Source organism: Somniosus microcephalus, chromosome 1, assembly GCF_052327205.1.
Source record: "Somniosus microcephalus isolate GS21.2 chromosome 1, FLI_Smic_1.0, whole genome shotgun sequence".
NCBI classification, from domain to species: domain Eukaryota; kingdom Metazoa; phylum Chordata; class Chondrichthyes; order Squaliformes; family Somniosidae; genus Somniosus; species Somniosus microcephalus.
The window spans coordinates 200,693,785-200,718,928 of NC_140987.1; the positions used below are offsets into that span (position 1 = coordinate 200,693,785).

At 46.6% G+C, this 25,144-nt stretch overlaps 1 protein-coding gene across 7 annotated transcripts in view; it reads left to right on the top strand.

The window, feature by feature from the left end:
• Positions 1–25,144, top strand: part of mef2cb (myocyte enhancer factor 2cb) — a 300,235-nt gene that overhangs the window by 225,292 nt on the left and 49,799 nt on the right. For all 7 annotated transcript variants that reach the window (XM_085989224.1, XM_085989219.1, XM_085989178.1 and 4 more), the window contains 2 exons: positions 668–854; positions 10,967–11,017. In XM_085989224.1, the coding sequence (XP_085845350.1) occupies positions 668–854; positions 10,967–11,017 (238 nt within the window). The remainder of the gene's footprint in view (positions 1–667; positions 855–10,966; positions 11,018–25,144) is intronic.

Here is a 25,144-nt window from a genome sequence, read left to right on the forward strand (position 1 = left end):
ACCTATCCAGACATAGTGCCGCCTAAATGTACCATTAACACCCCCACACAACCTCTCCTCCCCAGCAAGTTGGGCAATCTCCTGGGAGAAGCCAAAAATGCAGAGAAAACAAATCTAAAGCGAATTAGAAAGAAAATCTCGCCGGCCTCCAAAGACAAGCGGACAAGTTCCAAGAAATTGCAGTAACTGATATCAATTATAACTACCACTCACCTACCTTCTATAACTTGAGACTTTCAGGAACTCATCCAGCTCCCTTTTGAAATCTATGACTACTTCTGATTTTCTTGCCTTCATAACTTGCGCTAAGAATGTTTAATAATGCAGAATTAACTTTTCTTTGTGAAGTTCATTCCAGTTGTCTTGCTCCGACGATTCAGTTTTGCTTGTTTAAAATTTTCTAATATATTTTTCAAAGCATCTGATGACCAGTTTATGTAATATATTTTCATTAATGTTTTCCTTTTATTGGGATCAAATCACTTTCCAAACTGTACAGAATGGATTAAAAATTATTAAAATAAAGCCGCAGTGGAAAAAGAAGTCTTATAAAGTCAAACCATTACAAACTGCACTGATCTGAGCTCAGAACTGAATTCAGGCTTATTTGTGACATTGACTATACCTCCCCTATTTTGGTCTTTTCCTGCTCTTTTCTGTTGTATAGGCTGTTCCACCACCTAACTTTGAGATGCCAGTTTCTATCCCAGTGTCCAACCAAAACAGCCTGGTATACAGTAGCCCAGGCAGCTCGCTGGGCAACCACAACCTAATGCCACTGGGTCATCCTTCTCTGCAGAGGAACAGCATGTCTCCTGGAGTGACACAACGGCCACCAAGCGCAGGAAACGCAGGTAAGATTCACTGTCTTTCATGCTGAATATTTTGCCTAGTAAAAGGAAGGTCAGTATTGTGCTTACTATAAAGCTCATGTATATTGCTTGTATTTGGCACATTATGGGTGTAGTTTACATTTCTTCTTAAATGCAAAAAAGAGTTGTGTGCCCTACCTTTTGTAAAAAGGTGATTATAAAGAGAAGCAGAGACAATTTACTGAGACCAGTGTAGTTATGGTCCTTTACTAGCAAACTTTGGAGTGTTTATTTTGCTGAGAAACCTAAGTGAAAGAGTGTAGGAAGTCACACAACACCAGGTTATAGTCCAACAGCTTTATTTGAAATCACAAGCTTTCGGAGCGCTGCTCCTTCATCAGGTGAAGTGAAGAGAAGCATACAGACACAGCATATATAGTCAGAGAAAACTGCCAGATGATTACAGGTAATCTTTCTAACTGCCCTTTATCACACCTCGGCAGAGAGATAATCACAGCAATCAAAGGTGTGAATGGTGTCCAAACAGGTCAGTCAGGAAAACATTACATCAAAGAACAATGAGGTGGGGTCACAAGGGGTCAAATGTTGCAGATGCTGGGGTCTGTATGAAAAACAGGAAAAAAACCAAAAAACGTTGCTGGAAATCACAGCAGGTCCTGCCGCATCTGTGCAGAGAGAACAAGCCAATGACGACTCGAGTCTGGATGACTCTACGTCAGGTGGGGTTACATGTAGCGTGACATGAACCCAAGATCCCGGTTGAGGCCGTCCTCATGAGTGCGGAACTTGGCTATCAGTTTCTGCTCGACGATTTTGCGTTGTCGTGTGTCTCGAAGGCCGCCTTGGAGAATGCTTACCTGAAGATCGGAGGCTGAATGTCCTTGACTGCTGAAGTGTTCCCCGACTGGGAGGGAACACTCTTGCCTGGCGATTGTTGCGCAGTGTCCGTTCATCCATTGTCGCAGTGTCTGCATGGTCTCGCCGATGTACCATGCTCCGGGGCATCCTTTCCTGCAACGTATGAGGTAGACAACGTTGGCCGAGTTACATGAGTATGTACCATGTACCTGGTGGGTGGTGTCCTCACGTGTGATGATGGTATCTGTGTTGATGATCTGGCATGTCTTGCAGAGGTTGCCGTGGCAGGGTTGTGTGGTGGCGTGGTCGCTGTTCTCCTGAATGCTGGGTAATTTGCTGCGAACGATGGTCTGTTTGAGGTTAGGCGGCTGTTTGAAGGCGAGTAGTGGAGGCGTGGGGATGGCCTTAGCGAGGTGTTCGTTGAGGGATGGCTAAGGCCGTCCCCACGCCTCCACTACTCGCCTTCAAACAGCCGCCTAACCTCAAACAGACCATCGTTCGCAGCAAATTACCCAGCTTTCAGGAGAACAGCGACCACGCCACCACACAACCCTGCCACGGCAACCTCTGCAAGACATGCCAGATCATCAACACAGATACCATCATCACACGTGAGGACACCACCCACCAGGTACATGGTACATACTCATGTAACTCGGCCAACGTTGTCTACCTCATACGTTGCAGGAAAGAATGCCCCGGAGCATGGTACATCGGCGAGACCATGCAGACACTGCGACAACGGATGAATGGACACCGCACAACAATCGCCAGGCAGGAGTGTTCCTTCCCAGTCGGGGAACACTTCAGCAGTCAAGGACATTCAGCCTCCGATCTTCGGGTAAGCATTCTCCAAGGCGGCCGTCGAGACACACGACAACGCAAAATCGTCGAGCAGAAACTGATAGCCAAGTTCCGCACTCATGAGGACGGCCTCAACCGGGATCTTGGGTTCATGTCACGCTACATGTAACCCCACCTGACGTAGAGTCATCCAGACTCGAGTCGTCGTTGGCTTGTTCTCTCTGCACAGATGCGGCCGGACCTGCTGTGATTTCCAGCAAAGTTTTTTGGTTTTTTACTGTTTTTCATACAGACCCCAGCATCTGCAACATTTGACCCCTTGTGACCCCACTTCATTGTTCTTTGATGTAATGTTTTCCTGACTGACCTGTTTGGACATCATTCACACCTTTGATTGCTGTGATTATCTCTCTGCCGAGGTGTGATAAAGGGCAGTTAGAAAGATTACCTGTAATCATCTGGCAGTTTTCTCTGACTATATATGCTGTGCCTGTATGCTTCTCTTCACTTCACCTGATGAAGGAGCAGCGCTCCGAAAGCTTGTGATTTCAAATAAAGCTGTTGGACTATAACCTGGTGTTGTGTGACTTCCTACATTCGTCCACCCCAGTCCAACACCAGCATCTCCACATCATAGGTGAAAGAGGAGGTAGTGGAGATACTAGATGGGATAAAAATTGATGAAGAGGAGGTACTAGAAAGGCTGGCTGTACTTAAAGTAGATAAGTCACCAGGACCAGATGGGATGCATCCTACGATGCTGAGGGAAGTTAAAATTGCAATCGCAGAGGTACTGGCCATAATCTTCCAATCCTCCTTAGATACAGGAGTGGTGCCACAGGACTGGAGAATTGCAAATGTTACAGCCTTGTTCAAAAAAGGATGTAAGGATAAACCCAGCAACCACAGACCAGTCAGTTTAACCTCAGTAGTGGGGAAGCTTTTAGAAACAATAATCAGGGACAAAATTGTCAAACACTTGGACAAGTGTAGATTAATTAAGGAAAGCCAGCACGGATTTGTTAAAGGCAAATTGTGTTTAACTAACTTGATGGAGTTTTTTGAGGAAGTAACAGAGAGAGTTGATGAGGGCAATGCGGTTGATGTGGTGTACATGGAATTCCAAAAGGCGTTTGATGAAGTGCCACATAATAGGCTTGCCAGCAAAGTTGAAGCCCATGGAATAAAAGGAACAGTGGCAACATGGATACGAAATTGGCTAAGTGACAGGAAACGGAGAGTAGTGGTGAATGGTTGTTTTTCGGACTGGAGGAAGGTATACAGTGACGTTCCCCAGGGATCGGCACTAGGACCACTGCTTTTCTTGATATATATTAATGACTTAGACTTGGGTGTACAGGGCACAATTTCAAAATTTGCAGATGTCACAAAACTTGGAAGTATTGTGAACAGTGAGGAGGATAGGGATAGACTTCAAGAAGACATAGACAGGCTAGTGAAATGGGTAGACACGTGGCAGATGAAATTTAATGCAGAAAAGTGTGAAGTGATACATTTTGGTAGGAAGAACAAGGAGAGGCAATAGAAACTAAAGGGTACAATCCTAAAGGGAGTGCACAAACAGAGGGACCTTGGATATATGTGCACAAATCGTTGAAGGATGTGAAGGCCCTTGAGAGGGTGCAGAGGAGAATTACCAGAATGGTTCCGGAGATGGGGGATCTTAGCTACAAGGACAGGTTTGAGAAGCTGAATTTGTTTTAATTAGAGCAAAGGAGGTTGAGGGGTGATTTGATAGAGGTGTATAAGATTATGACCGGTTTGGATAGGCTAGACGGGGAAAGGTTGTTCCCACTAGTTGATGGTACAACGACTAGGGGACACAGATTTAAGGTTTTGGGCAAGAGATACAGGGGGGATGTGAGGAAAAACTTTTTTACGCAGCGAGTGGTGAGGACCTGGAACTCGCTGCTGACGGAAGTGGTGGAAGCGTAGACACTGTGGGCCCGATTTTCTGGATCGTGCGGGAAATGTGCAGGTTCCCCGAATGTGGGGTTCCGACCCGAAAAAAAATTGGTCAGCCGGCTGCATGCAATTTTCCCTCAAGTGGCCAATTAAGTTCTAGCGTGTGGGCAGCCTTGCTAATTGTCCATTTCCAGTCAGAAAGCCCCACAGTATGTCATCATTCGTGGTGCTTTCAAGGTCCACAGTAAGCATTGCTTCCTCTGTTGGCTTCCAAACGAACCATGCAGGATGGCAGAGGAACCTGCAGCAGCTGTGGCCAGTGCCAGACCCCGAGCTGCCTCCAAATTCAACGAGACGTCACTGCAGACCTTGGTGGATAGGGTTAGGGCCCACAGGGAGGTCCTCTACCCTTGCTCAGGGAGGAAGAGGCCTCCCAAAGAGTCCAGGGCTGCCTGGATGGAGGTGGCAGCAGAGGTAAACTCTCTGGGAGTCACCCGTCTCACCTGGATGCAGTGCAGGAAGCGCTTCCATGGCCTTCACCGCACAGGGAAAGCAAGTACGAAGTTTCCATCACCCTCAACCTGATCCCCATTGCCTTTCCCCAACAGCACTCAGCTTCAGCAATCTCGTCCTCCACATCCCACTTCACAGTCACATCCATGCACCCTTGCCCATTCCATTTCTCTCTATGCTCACATTCACATAACTATTCCACCATCCAGTCTTGTAAATAGTTTTAATGCCATCATTTTCCTGTACATAAAAAATCTGGTGGCAGCTGCTGCAGTTATTGCGTCTGTCATTTGGCGAATGGGGATATCACATAGAGGCCTTAGGATAACTTGCAGATGTCAGCAAGCTGGTCAAATAGGTAGGAAAGTGTAGGCATGGGCCACTGTCCATGGTCAGTTAAGAAGCAGTGAGGCTGCAGTGTTTGATGTACCAGGCTACGCAAATCTGCCCAGGATGAGTGCGTTCCTTGCATTCCACCCAGCAATGTTCTCGCGCACTGGTGCCGCTGGTTGGCGGACCTCTGCAGGATGCTCGTTTCCGTCCTCCTCCTCCTCCTCCTCCTCCTCCTCAGCATCATCCTCATCCGAGGCGGCTCTGTGAGGAGCCTCTTGGTTCTGCAGAATCAGCAAGCCACGACGCTGTGCCATGTTGTGAAGCACACAGCATACCACGATGATTTTGGAGACCCTGGCTGATGAGTACTGTAGGGCTCCACCTGATCTATCGAGGCATCTGAAGCGCATCTTCAGCAATCCGATGGTTTGCTCGATAATGCATCTGGTGGTAATGTGGCTGGAGTTGTAGCGCTCCTCAGCTTCGCTGGCTGGTCTCCTCAACGGTGTCATTAGCCAAGAGTGCAGGGGATATCCCTTGTCTCCAAGTAGCCATCCTTGAAGTTCGCTTGGCGGACTGAATAGCGGAGGCACAGTAGACTGCGCAGTATGAAGGAGTCATGGCAGCTGCCAGGGAACCTGGCACAAACATGCAAAATCGCCTTCTTGTGGTCACACACCAGCTGAACGTTAAGGGAGTGGAAGCCCTTACGGTTGACAAAAACTCCTGGATTGTGGTGGGGTGCCCTGAGGGCTACATGTGTGTAATCAATGACACCCTGCACCCTTGGAAAGTCTGCCAGCTGAGCTAATCCAAGCACTCGCACCGTCACACTTGCGCGATCCCTGGTGAAATGGATGTGATTGTGCGCGAGGGCAAAGAGGGCATCGGTTACCTGCATGATGCAAGTGTGTGCGGCCGCCTGGGAGATGCCGCTGATGTCTGCTGCTGATCCCGGGAAGGAGCCTGAGGCATAAAAGTTGAGTGCGGTGGTGACTTTGATGGCCACTGGTAAGGAGTGTCGACCTGGTGCTCTGGGCTCCAAGTCTTGCTGCAGCATTGCACAGATGTCAGTCACAACCTCTCGCGAAAGTCGGAGCCGCCTCTGGCACTGCTGCTCAGTCATGTTGAGGTAGCTGACCCTGTGCCTGTAGACCCTGTTTGGGGGGTATCTCCTGCGCCGACGGCCTTCCATGCGCTGGCCCCTTCTGGCCTGTGCTGCCCCAGGTCGCTGTGCCGCAGCCTGCCGCTACTGCTGGTGCTGCTGTTGTTGCTGGTGATGCTGTTGCTGGAGTTGCTCCAGCCTCCTCTGCTGTTGGAGATCCTCTAATGCCAGGAAGGGAAGGAACAAAAGGCCTCCCATGCTTCTGGCAGATGCCCCTGTTGAGGAGGTGCTGAGTTAGGGTGGTGAGAGGGGCTTCCCAAGAGCTCATACTGGAGAAGTGTGTGAGGCTCCAACCTTCCACAGCTGTGCCTAAGCCTTCAAAAAGTTGCCCCAAGCCTTCAGCAACAAGGTCCTGCAGCCTGCAAATGCTGCCTGTTTAAATCTCTTCAGTCCTGATTGACCTGCAGTTGAAAGCAAGCAAGCCAACTCTGTTCACGCCAGGTTTCATCAGCGGTGTTCCCGCCAGGCGTGTTTTACGTGGGGAAAGCCAGAAAATTGCAAGGGCCCTTGAAACTAGGACTAAACATGCTAATAATTGATCATTAGGCTCCCGCCGACCATTCCTGCCTGTGGCGGGCAGGACTGATTCGGGTCCCGCTGAAACACGGGGGCGAAAGTCGGGCGGGGAATCGGGCGGGGGGGGGGTCGCGACCCCCTATTTCTGCAATTTTCGGCCCCCGCCCGCCTGAAAACCCACCCGACAGCTGGCAGAAAATCGGGGCCTCGATGTTTTCAAGGGGAGACTGGATAGGCACTTGAGGGAAATAAACTTGCAGGGCTATGGGGATAGGAATGGGACTGACTGGATTACTCTACAGAAAGTTGGCACGGACTCGATGGGCCAAATGGCCACCTCTGTGCCATTATGACTCAATGACTGTATAAGGTGGCAGGGCAGGTTGAATCATCAGTCACCTGAGAACTCAATTTTAGTGTGGTTGCAAGTCATCCTCGGTTCTGAGGAACTGCCTAAGAAGAAAGAAGGGCAGGTTGAGAAAGCGGTTAAAGAAGCATACGGGATCCTGGGCTTCATATATAGAGGCATAGATTACAAAAGCAAGGAAGTTTTGATGAACATTTCTAAAACACTGGATCGGCCTCAACTGGAGTATTGTGTCCAATTCTGGGCAACGCACTTTAGGAAGGATGTGAAGGCCTCAGAGAGGATGTAGAAAATATTTACAAGATTGGTTCCAGGGATGAGGGACTTCAGTTATGTGGGTAGACTAGAGAAGCTGGGGTTGTTCTCCTTGGAGCAGAGAAGGTTGAGAGGAGATTTGATAGAGGTGTTCAAAATCATGATGGGTCTAGACAGAGTTAGATAGAGAGAGACTGTTCCCATTGAACCAGAGGACACAGATTGAAAGTGATTGGCAAAAGAACCAAAGGCGACATATGGAAAAACTTTTTTACGCAGCGAGTGGTTAGGACCTGGAATGCACTGAAAGGATGGTGGAGGCAGACTCAGCCGTGGCTTTCAGAAGTGAATTGGATAACTACCTGAAGGGAAAAAATTGTCAGGGCTACAGGGAAAGGGCGGGGGGTGGGGTGGAACTAGCTGAAGTGCTCTTGCAGAGAGCAGGTACAGGCTTGACGAGCCGAATGGCCGCCTTTTGTGCTATAACCATTCTATGATTCTATGAAAGGCCAAGTCTCAGTACAAAACACCACCAAGGTTGAAAAGAATGAAGAGGAGATAAATGATGAAACAAAAATTTAAAAAATGCTGGAAACACTCCGCATCAAGTTCACATTTCAGGCATGCACTCTTCATCAGAACTGGAAAATATTACAGATGAATAGAATTTAAAAAGGAACACAGCAAGGGGAAGGTGAAAAAAACAAACACATAGGAAAAGAAATAGAATGACCTGTAAGGTGCTTAAATGGAAACCAGGAGATGGTTAAATGGCAGTGATGTGAACATGAGACAATTGGAGATATAATGAGAGAAATCAAAGAAACAAAAGATAAGACATAAGAGCGTGTATGAATAGCTAAAAAAGACCGGGAATAGATAGGTAAAAAGGAAGCATGAAAAACTGGCAAAGTGTAGCAGGACCAGGAGCCTTGTAGAAACAACAAGCAGGTTGACACCAATGGTACAGAGCACCCCACCAGCACAGTGTTCCAACAGGGGGAGAATCCCCACCCGGGGAGGGTTACCACCCTAAGGACCAACCCACTCCTTCTCTCTGGAAACGATGGCACACCCATAGACAATGAAGTTATGATTAAGTAACACTCGGCTTTGATTTTAAAAGCTTGTGGATTGTGGAACCAAATAAAGATTGAGGCAGATGTTTAAAAGGAAGCATTAGCATTTATACAGTGGGTTATCATGTCTGTCACGAGCATCCCAAAGTACTTCATATGCAATGAAATGCTGTGTGGTACAGTCTTTGTTCTTCTGTAGGTGAACACAGCTTCCATTTTACACACATCAGTGTCTCACAAATAGCAATGAGCTGAAAGACTAGTTAATCCGTTTTTTTGACATGTTGGTTTTAGAAAGAATGTTGGTCAGGACACTGGGAGAACCTCCCAACTATTTGAATGTTGCCATGGGATCTTTAACATCTACCTGAACTACTGGAACAAGCAGACAGAGCCTTAGTTTTATATTTAAGCTGATGGCCCTAACTGTAGAAAAAAAGACATGTTTTGTTAACTTTATTGACTCATTAATGGGCTGGATTTTAACACCAAGAAACAGGTGGGTTGGGGTCGGGTCAGAGGTTAAAATTTAAAAAATCTCAACCCCAACCCACTTCCAACCTGCCCACTTGGTTTAACGGAGGCGGGATAGGGGGCGGGCAGCCGACCGTTCCCAGGAGGAGGGTTGGCAATTTAAGTATTTTAATGAGGCTGGCAACCTCTGATTTAACATGCTTTGCCGGTTTAACCTTGGCTGGCCGGGTTTCCCAGCCTCTGGGAAACCCGGCAGCTGAAGGGAGGTGAGGACAGCTTTGGAGAGAAGGTAAATGCCTTCACAGCACTGCTTTTGGGCCAGGAGGAGCAGGAGTGCTTCCCCCCACACCCCAGGCCTCAAAGCTTCCCCACCATCAGACCCCCCCTTATACAAAGACCCGCTGGGGTCAGGGATCGGACACCCCCCGATCGGATAGCCTCCCCCGGTCCGGGATCGAACTCCCCCCATGATTAGACAACCCCTGGGTTGGGGAGTGAGCCTCCCCTTCCCCCAGGAATGGACCCCATCCGGGGTCGTGGCTCGGACCTACCTGGTCCTGCGGCCTGCTCCTGAGTTCTCCCTGCCCTGCCTGACTGGAAGCCAAGCCTGTCAATCAGGCTGACTTCAGTGCGGGGAACCTGTCTAGGACAAAGATGCATAGCATGCAGGAAAACCCGTACTTCCAGGCCTCCCGTCCAAAACTCGCGCATCAAAACTCGTGGAAAGTAAAATCGGGAGGGGTGTAAAACAGGCAGCCGATCAGATCCGTGAGTTTCCCACTAGGCGGGTTAGGTTAAAATTACCCCCAGAGTTTGATTTTTTTAATATGAAATGATTGTACTCCAGGCAGAAAAAGTAGAGTTTTATTTGTCACGTGAAGCAATAGCACTGGATGAACTACTAGTACTTGAAAACAATGGAAATGTGAGTAACTGAAAAACTCACTTTGCTCAGAGAAGGCAGACTATTGTGCAGTTTATCTGCCTTCACATGCTTCTGTTGTTTATCAATGGGCACAGATGTGTTACATAAACTGCTTTGCTGCCCTCTAGTGCTCCCATTGTTTTCAATAGGAAAATTCATTCTTGCCTTGAATAATGGATAGGTAGGGAATTACAAGGCAGTAACATCCCCTGAGGTATTAACTTGATACCATAACCTCTGACAGTGAAGTTTTAAACTCTGCACTATTCTGTTTTTGTTAATACAGAAATTGTTAAATTTTCTGTTTTGAAATTTACAACTTTCATAAATAAGTTACTGGTGCTCATAGTTTGCTCAAAGCATTATAGAAGGATGTCAGTGATTGCGTATTACAGAATGTTGAGGTTAACAAATACAAGATATTGGCCACATGACTGCAAAGGGTATTCATATTTATATTTGACTGGACCATTCACTACCTTGCATCATAAAGTCCTATCACCATCTCGTCTCGTTTTGAATACCTCTTAATGTCTTCTCTTTTGTTCTCTCCCAGCCTGGCCTCTCAATCTATTTCATTTCCTGTGCCTTTCCAGTCTTGACAAAGAGTTTGACTCGAAACGTTGACTCTATTTCTGAGTTTTTCCAGCATTTTCTGTTGTTATTTCATAAAATAGCAACCTAGCTAATATCAGAGGATGATTTCCTCAGTGCACTATGTGTTGCAAAACCATAAGCCCCTTTTAATTGGAACAGGCTTGTGACTGTTACACATAATACACAAAGGAAATCTTCCCCATGTTGACTGTGGGTTTTATATTATAAGTGTTTTTCTATTCGTGATGTTTAGCCTAGGTCTGCTGTGAAATATGTTTTCCTGTCATTGTTCCTAATCCAAACCTATGCTTTCAATTTTAGGTGGCCTCTTGGGTGGGGACCTCACAACAACTGGTGCAGGCACCAGTGCAGGTACGTCAACTGTTAAATTGTCTGACACTTCATTCATCTGAAGTTGTGACATTTTTATTTGTAGCAAGTTTTTTTAAATGAAATGTGTGAAGTTAGAGTTTGACTTACTCTACACTACAGAATACTGAGATGTTTGCAGCACAGTAGCACAGCACATCAGAATACAAAAGCGCGACACCACAGAGTAATGAACTGAACATTTGAACTCAACTCTGCTAAGTTACTAATCTCAATCATATTGCTAGCAGAAACTATTGAATGAAGGACTGTCCCAGAGCTGTCAATTGTCACTCATTTCTAATGAGTCTCACTCAATGGCCCAGAACTTGGTGTCGGGGGCTTGCCGCGCGTGCAAGCCCCCGATGTGCACTTACCCAGCGCGCCGACATCTGAAACCTGGCCCGCAGTGGATTTCCTGTCAGTGGCCCGGTTCTGATGTCGGCGCGCTGTGCTAACCTGACCCAGCGGCGTAGTTAGTGCGATGTGCCGGCTGGGATCAGGTGAGCACTGTTCAGCCAATCAGGGGAGGGGAAACTTCATCCATAAGTTTGAGAGTAAGAACTGTCAAACTCATGAGAAGTACTGCACCCCAAAACACTACTTAAACTTTAAATAAAATTTTAAAAAACATCCCAATCATTAAATTAAGTATAAATAAGTAAAAAAAAATAATTTAAACAATTTTTTTTTTGAAAAAAATAAATTTTTAATAAAAAGGGTCTGAAACTAAACTTACCTTATTGTAGATTCTTTAAAATAATAAACCTGTGGTAAAAAAAATTCTAAATTACACTAAAACACCACTTACCTGTAAAAATAAATACTTACGTGTGCTTTTTACAAGCGTAAAGACCGGAGGCCTTTAGACATGCGCAAATCCCCCAAAACAGAGGAAATCCAAGACGCACGCGCTGCCCCCTACAGCGCACGCGCTAGCCTCTTCACCTCTTGGGTTAGAGGAGAGGAAATGCCGGTTTTCAGCGCATGTGTTGTGCCTGCTGAAAACCAGCATTTCCTCCGGCCAGACGCGTGAGTACCCCTTCCGTACTCACGCGTTTGGGGAGGAATTACTGCCCCATTATGATTGAAAAATACAGCCTATTTTGATATATCTCACTCTGGAAAAAGAATCACTGCATATGTTTAAGTGAGTTTGTACTCTTTGTCTCATTCTTTTTGATCATGAATCTCAGCATTTCCAAGATGTTGACAAGTCTGGGCATCTCTCCAAAGGGTGGGAGAGTGGGATTGTTGGCAAGAAAGCTGTCACTGGGCTGTTTTCACATGGCTCCTCATAACTGGTCCAGAACAGCATTGGTAGAGACCAGAGAGCAAGTTGCATATTTGCCTTCTTGGCCAGAAGGGAGAAAAATTCTGAGGAAAAAAAGTACAGAATAAATACCCTTGGTACAATTTAAAGTTTAAAATATTATAATCATGAACATTGGAACAGTAGGATTTAGATATTTTTCCCCACGGAAAATCTATTGAAAGTTCACATTGTTGAGCTGTATTTGTGCCTAGTCTGTAAATTGTGGGTGGTGTTTTCTTGCCTTTACTACAAAAGTTCACATGTATTGTCTACAGCTCTGCACCATGGATTATAAAAAGAGCCATAGAAATGAATTATGAACACCAGCCAATGAAAACAATAGGTTTACAAGAGTGTGTTTTGTTAACAAATATTGGCGTAACAAATATGTTACATTTTTAGTTTATATTACATTTTTTGGTTAGAAATAATAAAGGCTGTGTTAGCCTTTGACATTTGGCAATGCTTTTACATTGAAGAGATTTACAATGCTACAAGGTGCAGATAAACCCTTGTTTTGTGCAAGCACAAAGCACCATCTGAAACTATAAAATGGTTTTATGTATTTGGCATAAACCTACAGTAAGACATAATAAAAAGTTACCTAGAAACTAGTGCAATCCCTGAAAACATAATCAAAGTTGACCTTCAGTGTATTGTTTCTCATTAAATGTTGTTGTGTATTTTAATTGGAAAATAATAACTTTTTATAAAATCTGGTCTTCATGTAGAATAGTCATATGAGTGCTTAATGTTTTAAAACTACATGTATTGCCTGAAGTGTCAAAGGACACACAAAAGGTTGTGGGAGTGAAGGGTCATCAAGGGACTGCAGTGTCTGCTGTGATGTCATGTTCAGAGAATGTAAGCATTTCAACTAGTCTAGTGTCCACAGGTTTTCAGTAGGAAACATGAAGAGTCTTCTTTGTTCTACATTTGTTTTTCAAAACAGAAGAGACTCTGTAGTTGTTATTACTTAGCTTTAAAATTCCATAACAAGTAAAGTCACATGAAACGATCATTTGAGCAACATATTTTGTCTCTGTTAAAGACAGTTTAGAGAATTTGCTTTCTCTGGTTAATGGAAAATCCAGAATCCATTTTGAGTTTTATTTAAATTAGTATTTTATTGCTACTGTATGTTGGCAGTCTGCATTGATGGAGCCATTTCCTTTGGCAGAACGCTGTAGTATTAACTACAGCCTTGGAAAGTATGCTCTTTTCAGTTACTGGCATGTTATGCGCTAACTCTGATCTAGGTGCGTGGATTTTAGAAAAAGGAAAACCTTATTAACAGCTCATGTCAGTAATTTATAAAACCAGATAGCATTTTATTTGCCCTATTAGATAGAGTAGGTTCCACACAAAAAATAGTAGCATAATTTAAAGAAATTGATACATTATATAAGTTTAAACTGTATTTAAGAATAGGTGGACTGGAAAGAAGAAAATGTTATAAAGGTAGAATTTTTCACATTCTTTGTCATTTTGACAGAAGACATGATCCAATTTAAATGTGACAGTGGTAAATAACTTCAATAAAATGCAGAAGTACATATGGCTCAGCAGATACCGTGCTTTATAAATTGCTTCCATTATACTGATTAAACAACTATTTCCCTTACCTCAATATCTCAGAAATAGCTGTTCAAATATATTATGGACTCATTATATGTATGGCAAAGAATTTGCAAGTGGAGCTCACTATTACACCTCAGTAGTTGAATTTTACACTGACAAGTTTATAACATGAGGTTAGGCTCGAGCCTTGGTGGATTTTCATCTTCTGATTCGTCAGACAGGTACCACATGACCATGGCAGCTTGCCAAAGAATTGATCTATAATTCTGTTTACAAAGTACTTTTTAAAGGGTTATAATGGTACCAATAAAAAGCAATTCTCAACATCAGATCTTTCAGCTAAGCTAAAAAAGTTCCTTACGTTGATGGAAAACAAGAAGTATCTGGACTCCAGTGATGAATCCTTCAACCACTTTTGCAGGTCACATGCTTTATATTGCTGTTGCTAATAAAACAAGCCATTAAAGGAATTATTTTAATGTCTGTTTGTCCCCTGTGAATCTTTGCTTTCTTCAAGGTGAGGGATATTGGTGCTGGGGAATGGAACATTTTTCTGTTTGGTCACCATATGCTAAACTCCCTCCACCTGGCAGAAACGGGGCAGTAGCAGAGTTAATATCGAGGTAGTCGACTTATCGACCTATTCTTGCTCTGCTGCAACTTTAACTTCAGCCTACCACTGGGTGACCCAGGTGCCAGCTTGAATCAGGTGGGAGCTTCATAAATCTATGAAAATCGGGATCCACAAAAATAATGTGGCCCGCTGCTAACCTGGCTCCTCCATTCTGCAATCGTCCCCCGGATCTGCCTTTCTACTGGCTAAGCCAGCTTCTAGGCCGCCCAATATTACACTGGCTCAGAGCTTCTGAGCTGCAGCGCGACTCCTGTGCGGGATGAGCAGCTCGCTGGTGTCATGTTAATAAGGCCTGGCCCTCAAAATGGACTGGGCCTTCTGCTGAAGGGATCAGTCAGCTGGCTCACGTGGTTTGCCATCTGACCACCTTATATTTAAATTCACCCCTCATTTGGCACCATCAAGCATTTTCAGGTCAGGTATAGCTCAGCCAACTTCAAACTAAGGCTACTCTGCCCAACAATACAGCATCACTCCAATCTCTGAAGTGCAACTCCTACTACACTAGTGTAAAATTGTCCATTTCCCACATCAGCTATCCTGTAGACTCTATGAGCTCGATTTTGCCAGGCCCGAGGAGGCGGGATTGGATGCGTGTGTGGTGTTAAAATCGCAAAAACTGGCGGGCGGGCCCGATCCCACCTCCGAGCAATTTTCCCACAAGCGAGTTTTCTGACCCCGTCTCCATCCCGCCTCCAAGAGGCGGGATAGGCCCTTAGCAACCAGTTAAGTACCTCTATAATCCCATTTTGAGAGGCCTTTCTGATTTTAACAGTTTTCCCATGTGCTGCACGCCTCCTCTGAAACACGCCAATGAAACCTGGCGGCAGCACAAGTGGATTGCTTACTAACAACTGCAGCTCCACCATTAAAAAGGAGTTTTCACCAATCATCATTTGCAGGTGGCAGAACTTTGTTGTCTCAGGTCTGGGGGAACTTTTAACAAGCCTACTCATTGTTGTGGAAGTTTTGGAGCCTGACACCCATCTCCAGTGTGACCTCCTGGGAAACCCCCCTCCCCACCTTGAATGAGCGCTTCCTCAACTGAGGTATATACCAGAAGAATGGGAACCATTTATTTCCTTTCCTCCTGGACAACAGATTCAGACGAAGACTAACCGCGGCAGCAGCAGAACCCTGAACAACAGCAGCACCAACTGCAGGAGCAACAGCAGGAGCTCCAAGCTGCTGCTCACCCACCTGAAGCTGCACAGGCCAGAAGGCGCCAGCGCATGGAAGCCTGTCAGCGCAGGAGATACCCGCCAAACAGGGTCTACAGACAGAGGATCAGCTACCTCAACATGACTGAGCAGCAGTGCCAAAGGAGGCTCAGACTTTCACAAGAAGTAGTGGGTGACATCTGCGCAATGCTGCAGCAAGACCTGGAGCCAAGAGGAGCAGGTGGACACCCCTTATCAGTGGCCGTCAAAGTCACCACCGCACTCAACTTTTTTGCTTCAGTCTCATTCCAGGGATCAGCAGCAGACATCAGCGGCATCTCCCAGGTGGCCGCACACACCTGCATCATGCAGGTAACCGATGCCCTCTTTGCCATTGCGCACAATCACATCCATTTCTCCAAGGATCAAGCCAGTGTAACTGCGCGTTCGGTTGGGTTTGACAATCGGGCAGGCTTTCCAAGGTTGCAGGGCGTCATTGACTGCACACATGTGGCCCTTAAGGCACCCCATCACAATCCAGGTATTTTTGTCAACCGCAAGGGCTTCCACTCCCTCAACGTACAGCTGGTGTGTGACCACAAGAAGGACATTTTGCATGTTTGTGCCAAGTACCCTGGCAGTTGCCATGACTCCTTCATCCTGCGCCAGTCTAGTGTGCCTCCGCTCTTCAGTCTGCTAGAGCAATTTTTTGGATGGTTACTTGGAGACAAGGGCTATCCCCTGAAGACGTGGCTAATGATGCCGTTGAGGAGCCCATCCAACGAAGCTGAGGAGCGCTACAACTCGAGCCACATTTCCACCAGATCCATAATCGAGCAAACCATCGGCTTGCTGAAGATGCGCTTCAGATGCCTGGATAGATCAGGTAGTACTCAGCAGCCAGGGTCTCCAGAATCATCGTGGTTTGCTGTGCACTTCACAACATGGCACAGCATCGTGGCTTGCAGGTGCCTGAGGAACAAGTGGTTCATCACATAGCCTCCTCAGATGAGGAGGAGGAGGAGAGCGACAACGACCAGCTTGCAGAGGCGCATCAACCAGCGCCAGCAGCATGCGAGCACATTGCTGGCCGGGATGCAAGGGACGCACTCATCTTGACCAGATTTGCTTAGTCCAGTCAGTCAAGCACTTTTGCCTCGCAGCTTCTTACCAGAGCATCGACAATGGCCAAGAACCTGCGGTTCCTACCACTCTGACCACCATACTGACAATTGCAAGTCATCCTAAGCCCTCAATGTGGAAGCTCCATTAGCGATATGACACACGCCACAACTGCAACAGTTGACATCAGAATTTTTAATGACAGTGGGCCAGAAATTCGGGTCCCCACGGGTGAGTACACACTGGGTACTCACGCGTAGGCCCAATGAAAGTGCCGGTTTTGTGCATGCGCGGGAAACCGGAACTTCTGTTCCCTTAAAGGAAGGGGTTCACAGGTCGAACGCGTGCGCAGGAGAGGCAGCGCGTACGCCTGGAACTTCCATTTTTTTCTGCAGGTTTCTTCGGGAGGGTAAGTCTCCAGCAGCTATGCTTTTAAAAAGCAGTCGCAAGGCCTGCTTTTAACAAGGTAAGTGGTGAATAAGTAAAATTAAAACATTTTTTCCACAGGTTTATTATTTTTAAATACTTTAAAGAAAGGTAAGTTTATTTTTAGCCCTGTTAGAAACTGTAATTAATTTTTTCAAAAATTTTAATTATTGGGCCTAGAAATTGGGGTGAGGCGCCAAGTTCGCCTGGGCGCAGATTTTTGCGCAGCGTTCGGAGCAGTAACGATCGTCAGATATTCAGCTTCAGTGCCCCTAGAGGGAGACGGGGCGCGGCTCGAGGTGCTCCGCGTCCCTCTTAGGGCGCTGAAAGTGAATTTCGCAGCGCTGCGGCACGGCACGCTGCGGTACTGCAGGCCTTCCTCCCATTGTTAAGGGGGAGGGGCCTGCAACAGCGCGAACCCCAATCGCGAGTGCCGGCAAAAGAGCCCGGCACTGTGGAGATGTGCCGGGCTCTCGGGAAACAGCCGGCAATGCCGCGGGGGGGCGGGGTGGGATCTGGAGGCCGGGGACGGAGGTGCTGGCAGGCGGCCGCCGAAAAAACCGGCCGCCCCGCACCTCCACCTTAACTTGTGCCTCTGCCGGCGCAGTAAGGCCCCGTGAACCGGGCACGGGTAGCGAACGGCGCAACAGCGGCGTTCGCTACCAAATATTGCGATCGGGGCGCGAATGGGGCGCTGCGCACACCGATGATGTCATCAGTGGCGGCGCAGCGCAACAGCGTAACGCCACCATTAGCACCCCTGCTGAATATCGCGGGAGGCGCAGCCAGTGGCGCTACAGCCACTGGCTGCCTCTTTAGGCGCCAACAGGTGGCGCTACTCACCCAATTTCTCCCCCTTGGTTAAAATAGTTATTTTATGTAATTTATAGTTATTTTAAAAATGTGATTAAAAAAAAAAAAAAATTATTTGAAGTTTTAGTTATGTTTTGGGGCTGAACTCTATTCATGGATTTGACAAGTCTTCCTGTCAAATCTATGAATAGAGATTCCTTGCTACGATTGGCTCTCCATGGCCCACGTGATCCCAGGGGACGCTTCGAACTAACTGCGCCCCTGGGATACACAAGCACTGCACGCCGGCAGTTGCAGCAGGCCCAGGATCGGAATCCCACGCGGGCCCACAGCACAACGGCTGGCGCGCTAGGTAAGTGCAGGTCGGAGGCTTGCACCCGCGGGAAGCCTCCGACCCGAATTTCTGGGCCAATAACCAACTGATGGCTTTTCAACATTAAACATAACATTTCACCCAAGTGACTACCCTTGTGACTACTTATGCATTATCTTCCTCTTACACGTGCTCCTACGTGGTGCTTCCCCTGTGGCTTCAGCAGCTGTGGAGGCCCCTTGCTCACTTTCTTGCTGCTCCTGCCTCGACACCTTTGGCGGGCGTCCTCTGGGGTTGCGAACCTGTGAGGGCTCGGCAACACTCTGCTGCTCCTGCGGCTGTGCAGGGGTTGATACGGCGATCTCAGTTGGGTGGGGCTCTGACCGAGGGCTCTGCAGTGGCATGATCGTGTGAGCGCTTGGAGAGGAGCCCCCACTTCCTTGTTGTATGCCACCAACATCCCTCTCGTGGGTCAGCCCCACTTCAGAGCTAGCAAGTGGCTTGACAGCACCTTGCTGCAATTCAGGGGGGCCATGAGGACCCGTTTCTGTACTGGAAGTCCTACTCCCGAGGACTTGCTTGAAGGTCTGGTTTGTTTGCTCAAGAGCTGACCATTGCTCCTCAAGAGATGTCAGTCTATTCTGAACAAATATCATGTTTTCCATACCCTGGCGACTAAGCTCCTCCATGGACGTAGCCATCCTCTCCTCTACCATAGCCATCCTCTCCTAAGGTAGCCAGCCTTACCATGGAGGTAGCCATCCTTTCCACGGAGGCTGCCATCCTTTCCGTGGTGATGCGTTCATGCGCCAACGCCTCCACAAAGGCTCCGCTCATGTTAGCGATGGATTCCTCCATTCGCTCCACACTCACAGCGACCCTGGAGACAAAACCTGCCAGAGACTCCTGCACCTCTTCCTGGAGTTCCAGCACCGCTGATCTTATGGATGGACCCAGAGGCAGAGGGTCGACATGCAGCTGAGCCGAGCTGGCAGAGTACTGCGCCCTCCGACTAGGACTCTCCACTGCTGTCCCTGTCTCCACCATCTGCTGATGCTCACTTGTGAGCTGTGATACACCAGGTGACAACACTGCACTATCTCGCGAAGGTACCACCGAGGTGTGAGTGTCTGCCCTGGTGCTGGGTGTGCTGAATTCTGCTGACGCTGCGCCCTCAGAGGTTGCAGCTTCCTCTGAGGAGTCTGGAGGCTCAGGCTGTTCTTCCTGGATAGTGGGGACGGGGGCTTTGGATGGTCCTGTGGGGAAGTAAAGGAAGAGGTTTCATGACCTTCTGCGGACTGGGAAAGTGAGTATGACTTTCCCATCACCTTCAATCTGATCCCCATTGCCTCTCCTCACCAGCACTCAGCTTTGACAACCTCTTCCTCCACATCCCACTTGACACTGACATGGTCACATTCAACTAACTATTCGACTTTGCAGCCCTCACACTCCCTATCGCTGTGATGCTCTGAAAACAACTTACAACACAGAGGGCCAAGGTTACATGCACATTGAATATTGCAGATGATCAAAAGTCAATCTGTTAGAGCATCAAAATCATTATCAGTGACTCATGCAATGTCAATGAATGAGATGATAAACTATTCTGTCACCAGCTTACATAAGAACATAAGAACATAAGAAATAGGAGCAGGAGTAGGCCAATCGGCCCCTCGAGCCTGCTCCGCCATTCAATAAGATCATGGCTGATCTGATCCTAACCGCCAATCTACTATCACAGAACCATCTCCTGAATCTAACAGAATTAGACACACGAAATAGCAGCAGGATCAGGCTACACGGCCCCTGGGCCCGCTCCGCTACCCACAGGGCCATGTCCGATCCGAACCTGGACTCATGTCCAAATTCCTGCCCGCTCCCCGTAACCCTTAATTCCCTTTACTTCTAGGAAACTGTCTATTTCTGTTTTAAATTTATGTAATGATGTAGCTTCTACAGCTTTTTGGGGCAGCATATTCTATGGACCTACCACCCTCTGAGTGAAGTAGTTCCTCCTCATCTCAGTTTTGAAAGTGCAGCCCCTTATTCTAAGACTATGCCCCCTAGTTCTAGTTTCACCCATCATTGGGAACATCCTCCCCGCATCCACCCGATCCAACCCCTTCACAACCTTATATGTTTCAATAAGATCGCCTCTCATTCTTCTGAACTCCAATGAGTAGAGTCCCAATCTACTCAACCTCTCCTCATATGTCCATTCCCTCATCCCCGGGATTAACCGAGCGAACCTTCTTTGTACTGACTCGAGAGCAAGTATGTCCTTTCTTAAGTATGGACACCAAAACTGTACGCAGTATTCCAGGTGCGGTCTCACCAATACCTTGTACAACTGAAGCAATACCTCCCTATTTTTATATTCTATCCCCCTAGCAATGAAAGCCAACATTCCATTGGCCTTCTTAATCACTTGCTGCACCTGCATACTAACCTTTTGAGTTTCGTGCACCAGGACCCCCAGATCCCTTTGTACTTCAGTACTTTCCAGTTTCTTGCCATTAAGATAATAATTTGCTCTACGATTTTTTCCTGCCAAAGTGCATAACCTCACTCTTTCCAGTATTGTATTCCATCTGCCAAATCTCTGCCCATATACTTAGCCTGTCTATGTCACCTTGCAGGTTTTTTATGTCCTCCTCACTCACTACTTTCCCTCCCATCTTAGTATCATCTGCAAACTTTGATATGTTACACTTGGTCCCCTCCTCCAAATCGTTAATATAGATTGTAAAGAGTTTGGGACCCAGCACTGACCCCTGCGGAACACCACTAGTTACTGAGCTTGCTCTGATGCACCCGTCTGTCCGTCCCCCACTTGCGCACCCTCCTCCATGCCCATGATCTCCAGGGCCGCCTCCTCCCAGGGGGTGAGCTGGGCTACTAACGGTGGCTCTCCTCCTGCCTGCGCTCTTTCCCTCTTATTGTGAGCTCTCTTTTCCTGCAATGAGGGAGACAAGTGGAGTTTGAGTGAGAATGAAGGAGTGAGTGCAGAGAATCCATATCATTGATGGTTAGAAGAAGACAAAGATGGAGTGAGGTGGCAAGACCAAGGGTCCTCCTTCAGTGTTGTAAGTTGTTTTCATAGCATCACAGCGATAGGGAGTGTGAGGGCTGCAAAGTCGAATAGTTAGGTGAATGTGACCATGTCAGTGTCAAGTGGGATGTGGAGGAAGAGGTTGTCAAAGCGGAGTGCTGGTGAGGAGAGGCAATGGGGATCAGATTGAGGGTGATGGGAAAGTCATACTCACTTTCCCAGTCCGCAGAAGGTCATGAAACCTCTTCCTGCACTGCAGCCAGGTTCTGCGGCACATAGACAAAGAGTTGACCTCCTGGGCCACTTGCATCCACACAGCTTTCGTCTGCTGGGGAGGCTTCTTCCTCCCTGAGGAAGGGAAGAGCACCTCCTTATTTCCGCTTGCTCCCTCCACCAGAGCTTGCAGGGCGGCGTCATCGAACCTTGGTGCAGACTTTGGCCTACTGCTGGACATATTGGCTGGAGGAATCTATCACAGCAAAGGGCATAAGGTTCGAAGTCTGCAGAAGATGCAAGGCTGATTGCAGGCCTTAAATCCAGCAGCACTGATGATGTCATCGGAGGCAACTTTCAGGATGGAAAGACTAAGTGGGCCAGAGGTTCCCACACGCTGGAACTCAATTGCCCAATTAGGGGAAAATCGCATATTTTTCCCACATCAAATTGGAGTCGGGTGGCTAACACGAAAAGCGGCTGACACGCCCCCAGCCCGCACCAATGGCAAAATCGAGCCCTTTGGATGAGAATTGTAGTTTGTCCTGAATTCTGGCCAGGTTTCTGGTGTGTACCACTAGATTAAGATTGCCCAAATGTATTTCATATAGGACCCTTACAGCAAGCAAAGAAGATTCCATCAGTTTGGGCCAGACTCAAACCCAGAACTGGATATGAAAGAATAGTTTGCTAACCCCTTTCAACAAGTTATTGGAATATATAACTTGTGACTGAGCACTTAAGAGTAATTTAAGCTGATTAGACAGACCCAACATGGATTTGTAAAGGGTAGGTCATGTCTAATGAACCTAATTGAATTTTTTGAGGAAGTAACTAATGTAGGAGACAGGGGAATGTCTATGGATGTATGTTATATAGACTTTCAGAAGACATTTGGTAAGGTTCAACATAACAGACTGTTAGCTAAAATTAAAGCTCATGGAACTAAAGGCAAATTATTGAACTGGTTAGGAGATTAGGCAGTAGAAGACAGAGAGTAGGGATGATGGATATGTACTTGAATTGGAAGGATGTGACTAGTGGTGTCCCACAAGGATTTGTACTGGGGCCTCAACTGTTCATTATATCTATTAATGACTTAGAAAACTCAATAGAGAGCTATATATCCAAGTTTGCCAATGGCACAAAGATTGGTGGCATATTAAGTAGTGTCGCTGGGAGCATAAAATTACCAAGAACTATTGATAGATTAAATGAGTGGGCAAAACTGTGACAGATGGATTTCAGTGCAGGTAAGTGTGAGGTCATCCATTTTGGACCAATAAAGGATTGATCTAAATATTTCTTAAATGGTGAAAAGCTAGGAACAGTGGAGTTCCAAAGAGATTTAGGGGTCCGTGTACAGAAATCATTAAATGTAATAGCCAAGTACAAAAATTAATCAAAAAGGCTAATGGAATGTTAGCCTTTATATCTAGAGGGCTAGAATATAATGGGGAGGAAGGTTTGCTACAGCTATACAAAGCCCTGGTTAGACCATATCTGGAGTACTCTGTAGAGTTCTGGGCACCACACTTTAGAAAGGCTATATTGGCCTTGGAAGGAGTGCATCGCAGATTCACCAGAATATTACCAAGGCTCCAAGGGGTACATTATGAGCAGAATATTACCAAGGCTCTAAGGGTTAAATTATGAAGAGAAATTACATAAACTAGGCTTGTATTCCCTGGAATATAGAAGGTTAAGGGCTCATTTTACATTGAATTACATATTACATAACATTTACAGCACAGAAACAAACCAGACCATTCGGCCCAACTGGCCTATGTCGGTGTTTATGCTCCTCACAAGCCTATTTCATCTAACCCTATCAGCATATTCTTCTATTCCTTTCTCCCTCATGAACTTATCTAGCTTCCCCTTAAATGCATCTATGCTATTTGCCTCAACTACTCCATGTGGTAGCAAGTTCCACATTCTAACCACTCTCTGGGTAACGAAGTTTTTCCTGAATTCCATATTGGATTTATTAACTATATTGAAATTCATTTGCCATTTACACACTCATTTTGCAAGTTTATTAATACCTTCTTGTATTTTGTCGCAGTCTTTTTCAATATTGACTATACCCCCCAATTTGGTGAATCATCCTGATTATTCTTTTCTGAGCTCTTTTTAGTGCATCAGTGTCACTTTAAAGGTGGAATGCCTTAAATTGAGGTTTTTAGGATTTTTAATGGAATTGATGGGGCAGATAGAATGTTTTCCGCTGGTGAGGGAGTCTAGTTCAAGGGGACATACCCTTAAAATCAGAGCCAGATCATTCAGGAGAGACATTAGGGGCTGGATTTTACTCACCGAGACGAGTTGGGGGCAGGACTGCTGCCTTCCACGTTCTAATCCCGCCCCCAGCGACGTCCAACGCACAGACGCTATTTTCCCCTGATTGGCCTTAAGACCGCCCTGCGGGCTTGCTGGCCAATTAAGGGAAAGCTAGTGTCAGATGACGTCAGTTGAAGACGCTTCATCTGCTGGTTTTCTTAAAGGCACATGAACCATAAATTTTTGACAGATGATTTGACAGCACTGAGGTGCTGTCAAACATAAGAACATAACATAAGAAATAGGAGCAGGAGTAGGCCAATCGGCCCCTCGAGCCTACTCCACCATTCAATAAGATCATGGCTGATCTGATCCTAACCGTCAATCCACTATCACAGAACCATCTCCTGCATCTAACAGAATTAGACACATGAAATAGGAGCAGGATCAGGCTACACGTCCCCTGGGCCCGCTCCGCTACCCACAGGGCCATGACCGATCCGAACCTAGACTCATGTCCAAATTCCTGCCCGCTCCCCGTAATCCTTAATTCCCTTTACTTCTAGGAAACTGTCTATTTCTGTTTTAAATTTATGTAATGATGTAGCTTCTACAGTTTTTTGGGGCAGCATATTCCATGGACCTACCACCCTCTTGAGTGAAGTAGTTCCTCCTCATCTCAGTTTTGAAAGAGCAGCCCCTTATTCTAAGACTATGCCCCCTAGTTCTAGTTTCACCCATCATCTGGAACATCTTCCCTGCATCCACCTGATCCAACCCCTTCACAATCTTATATGTTTCAATAAGATCGCCTCTCATTCTTCTGAACTCCAATGAGTAGAGTCCCAATCTACTCAACCTCTCCTCATATGTCCATCCCCTCATCCCCGGGATTAACCGAGCGAACCTTCTTTGTACTGACTCGAGAGCAAGTATGTCCTTTCTTAAGTATGGACACCAAAACTGTACGCAGTATTCCAGGTGCAGTCTCACCAATACCTTGTACAACTGAAGCAATACCTCTCTATTTTTATATTCTATCCCCCTAGCAATGAAAGCCAACATTCCATTGGCCTTCTTAATCACTTGCTGCACCTGCACACTAACCTTTTGAGTTTCGTGCACCAGGACCCCCAGATCCCTTTGTACTTCAGTACTTTCCAGTTTCTTGCCATTAAGATAATAACTTGCTCTACGATTTTTCCTGCCAAAGTG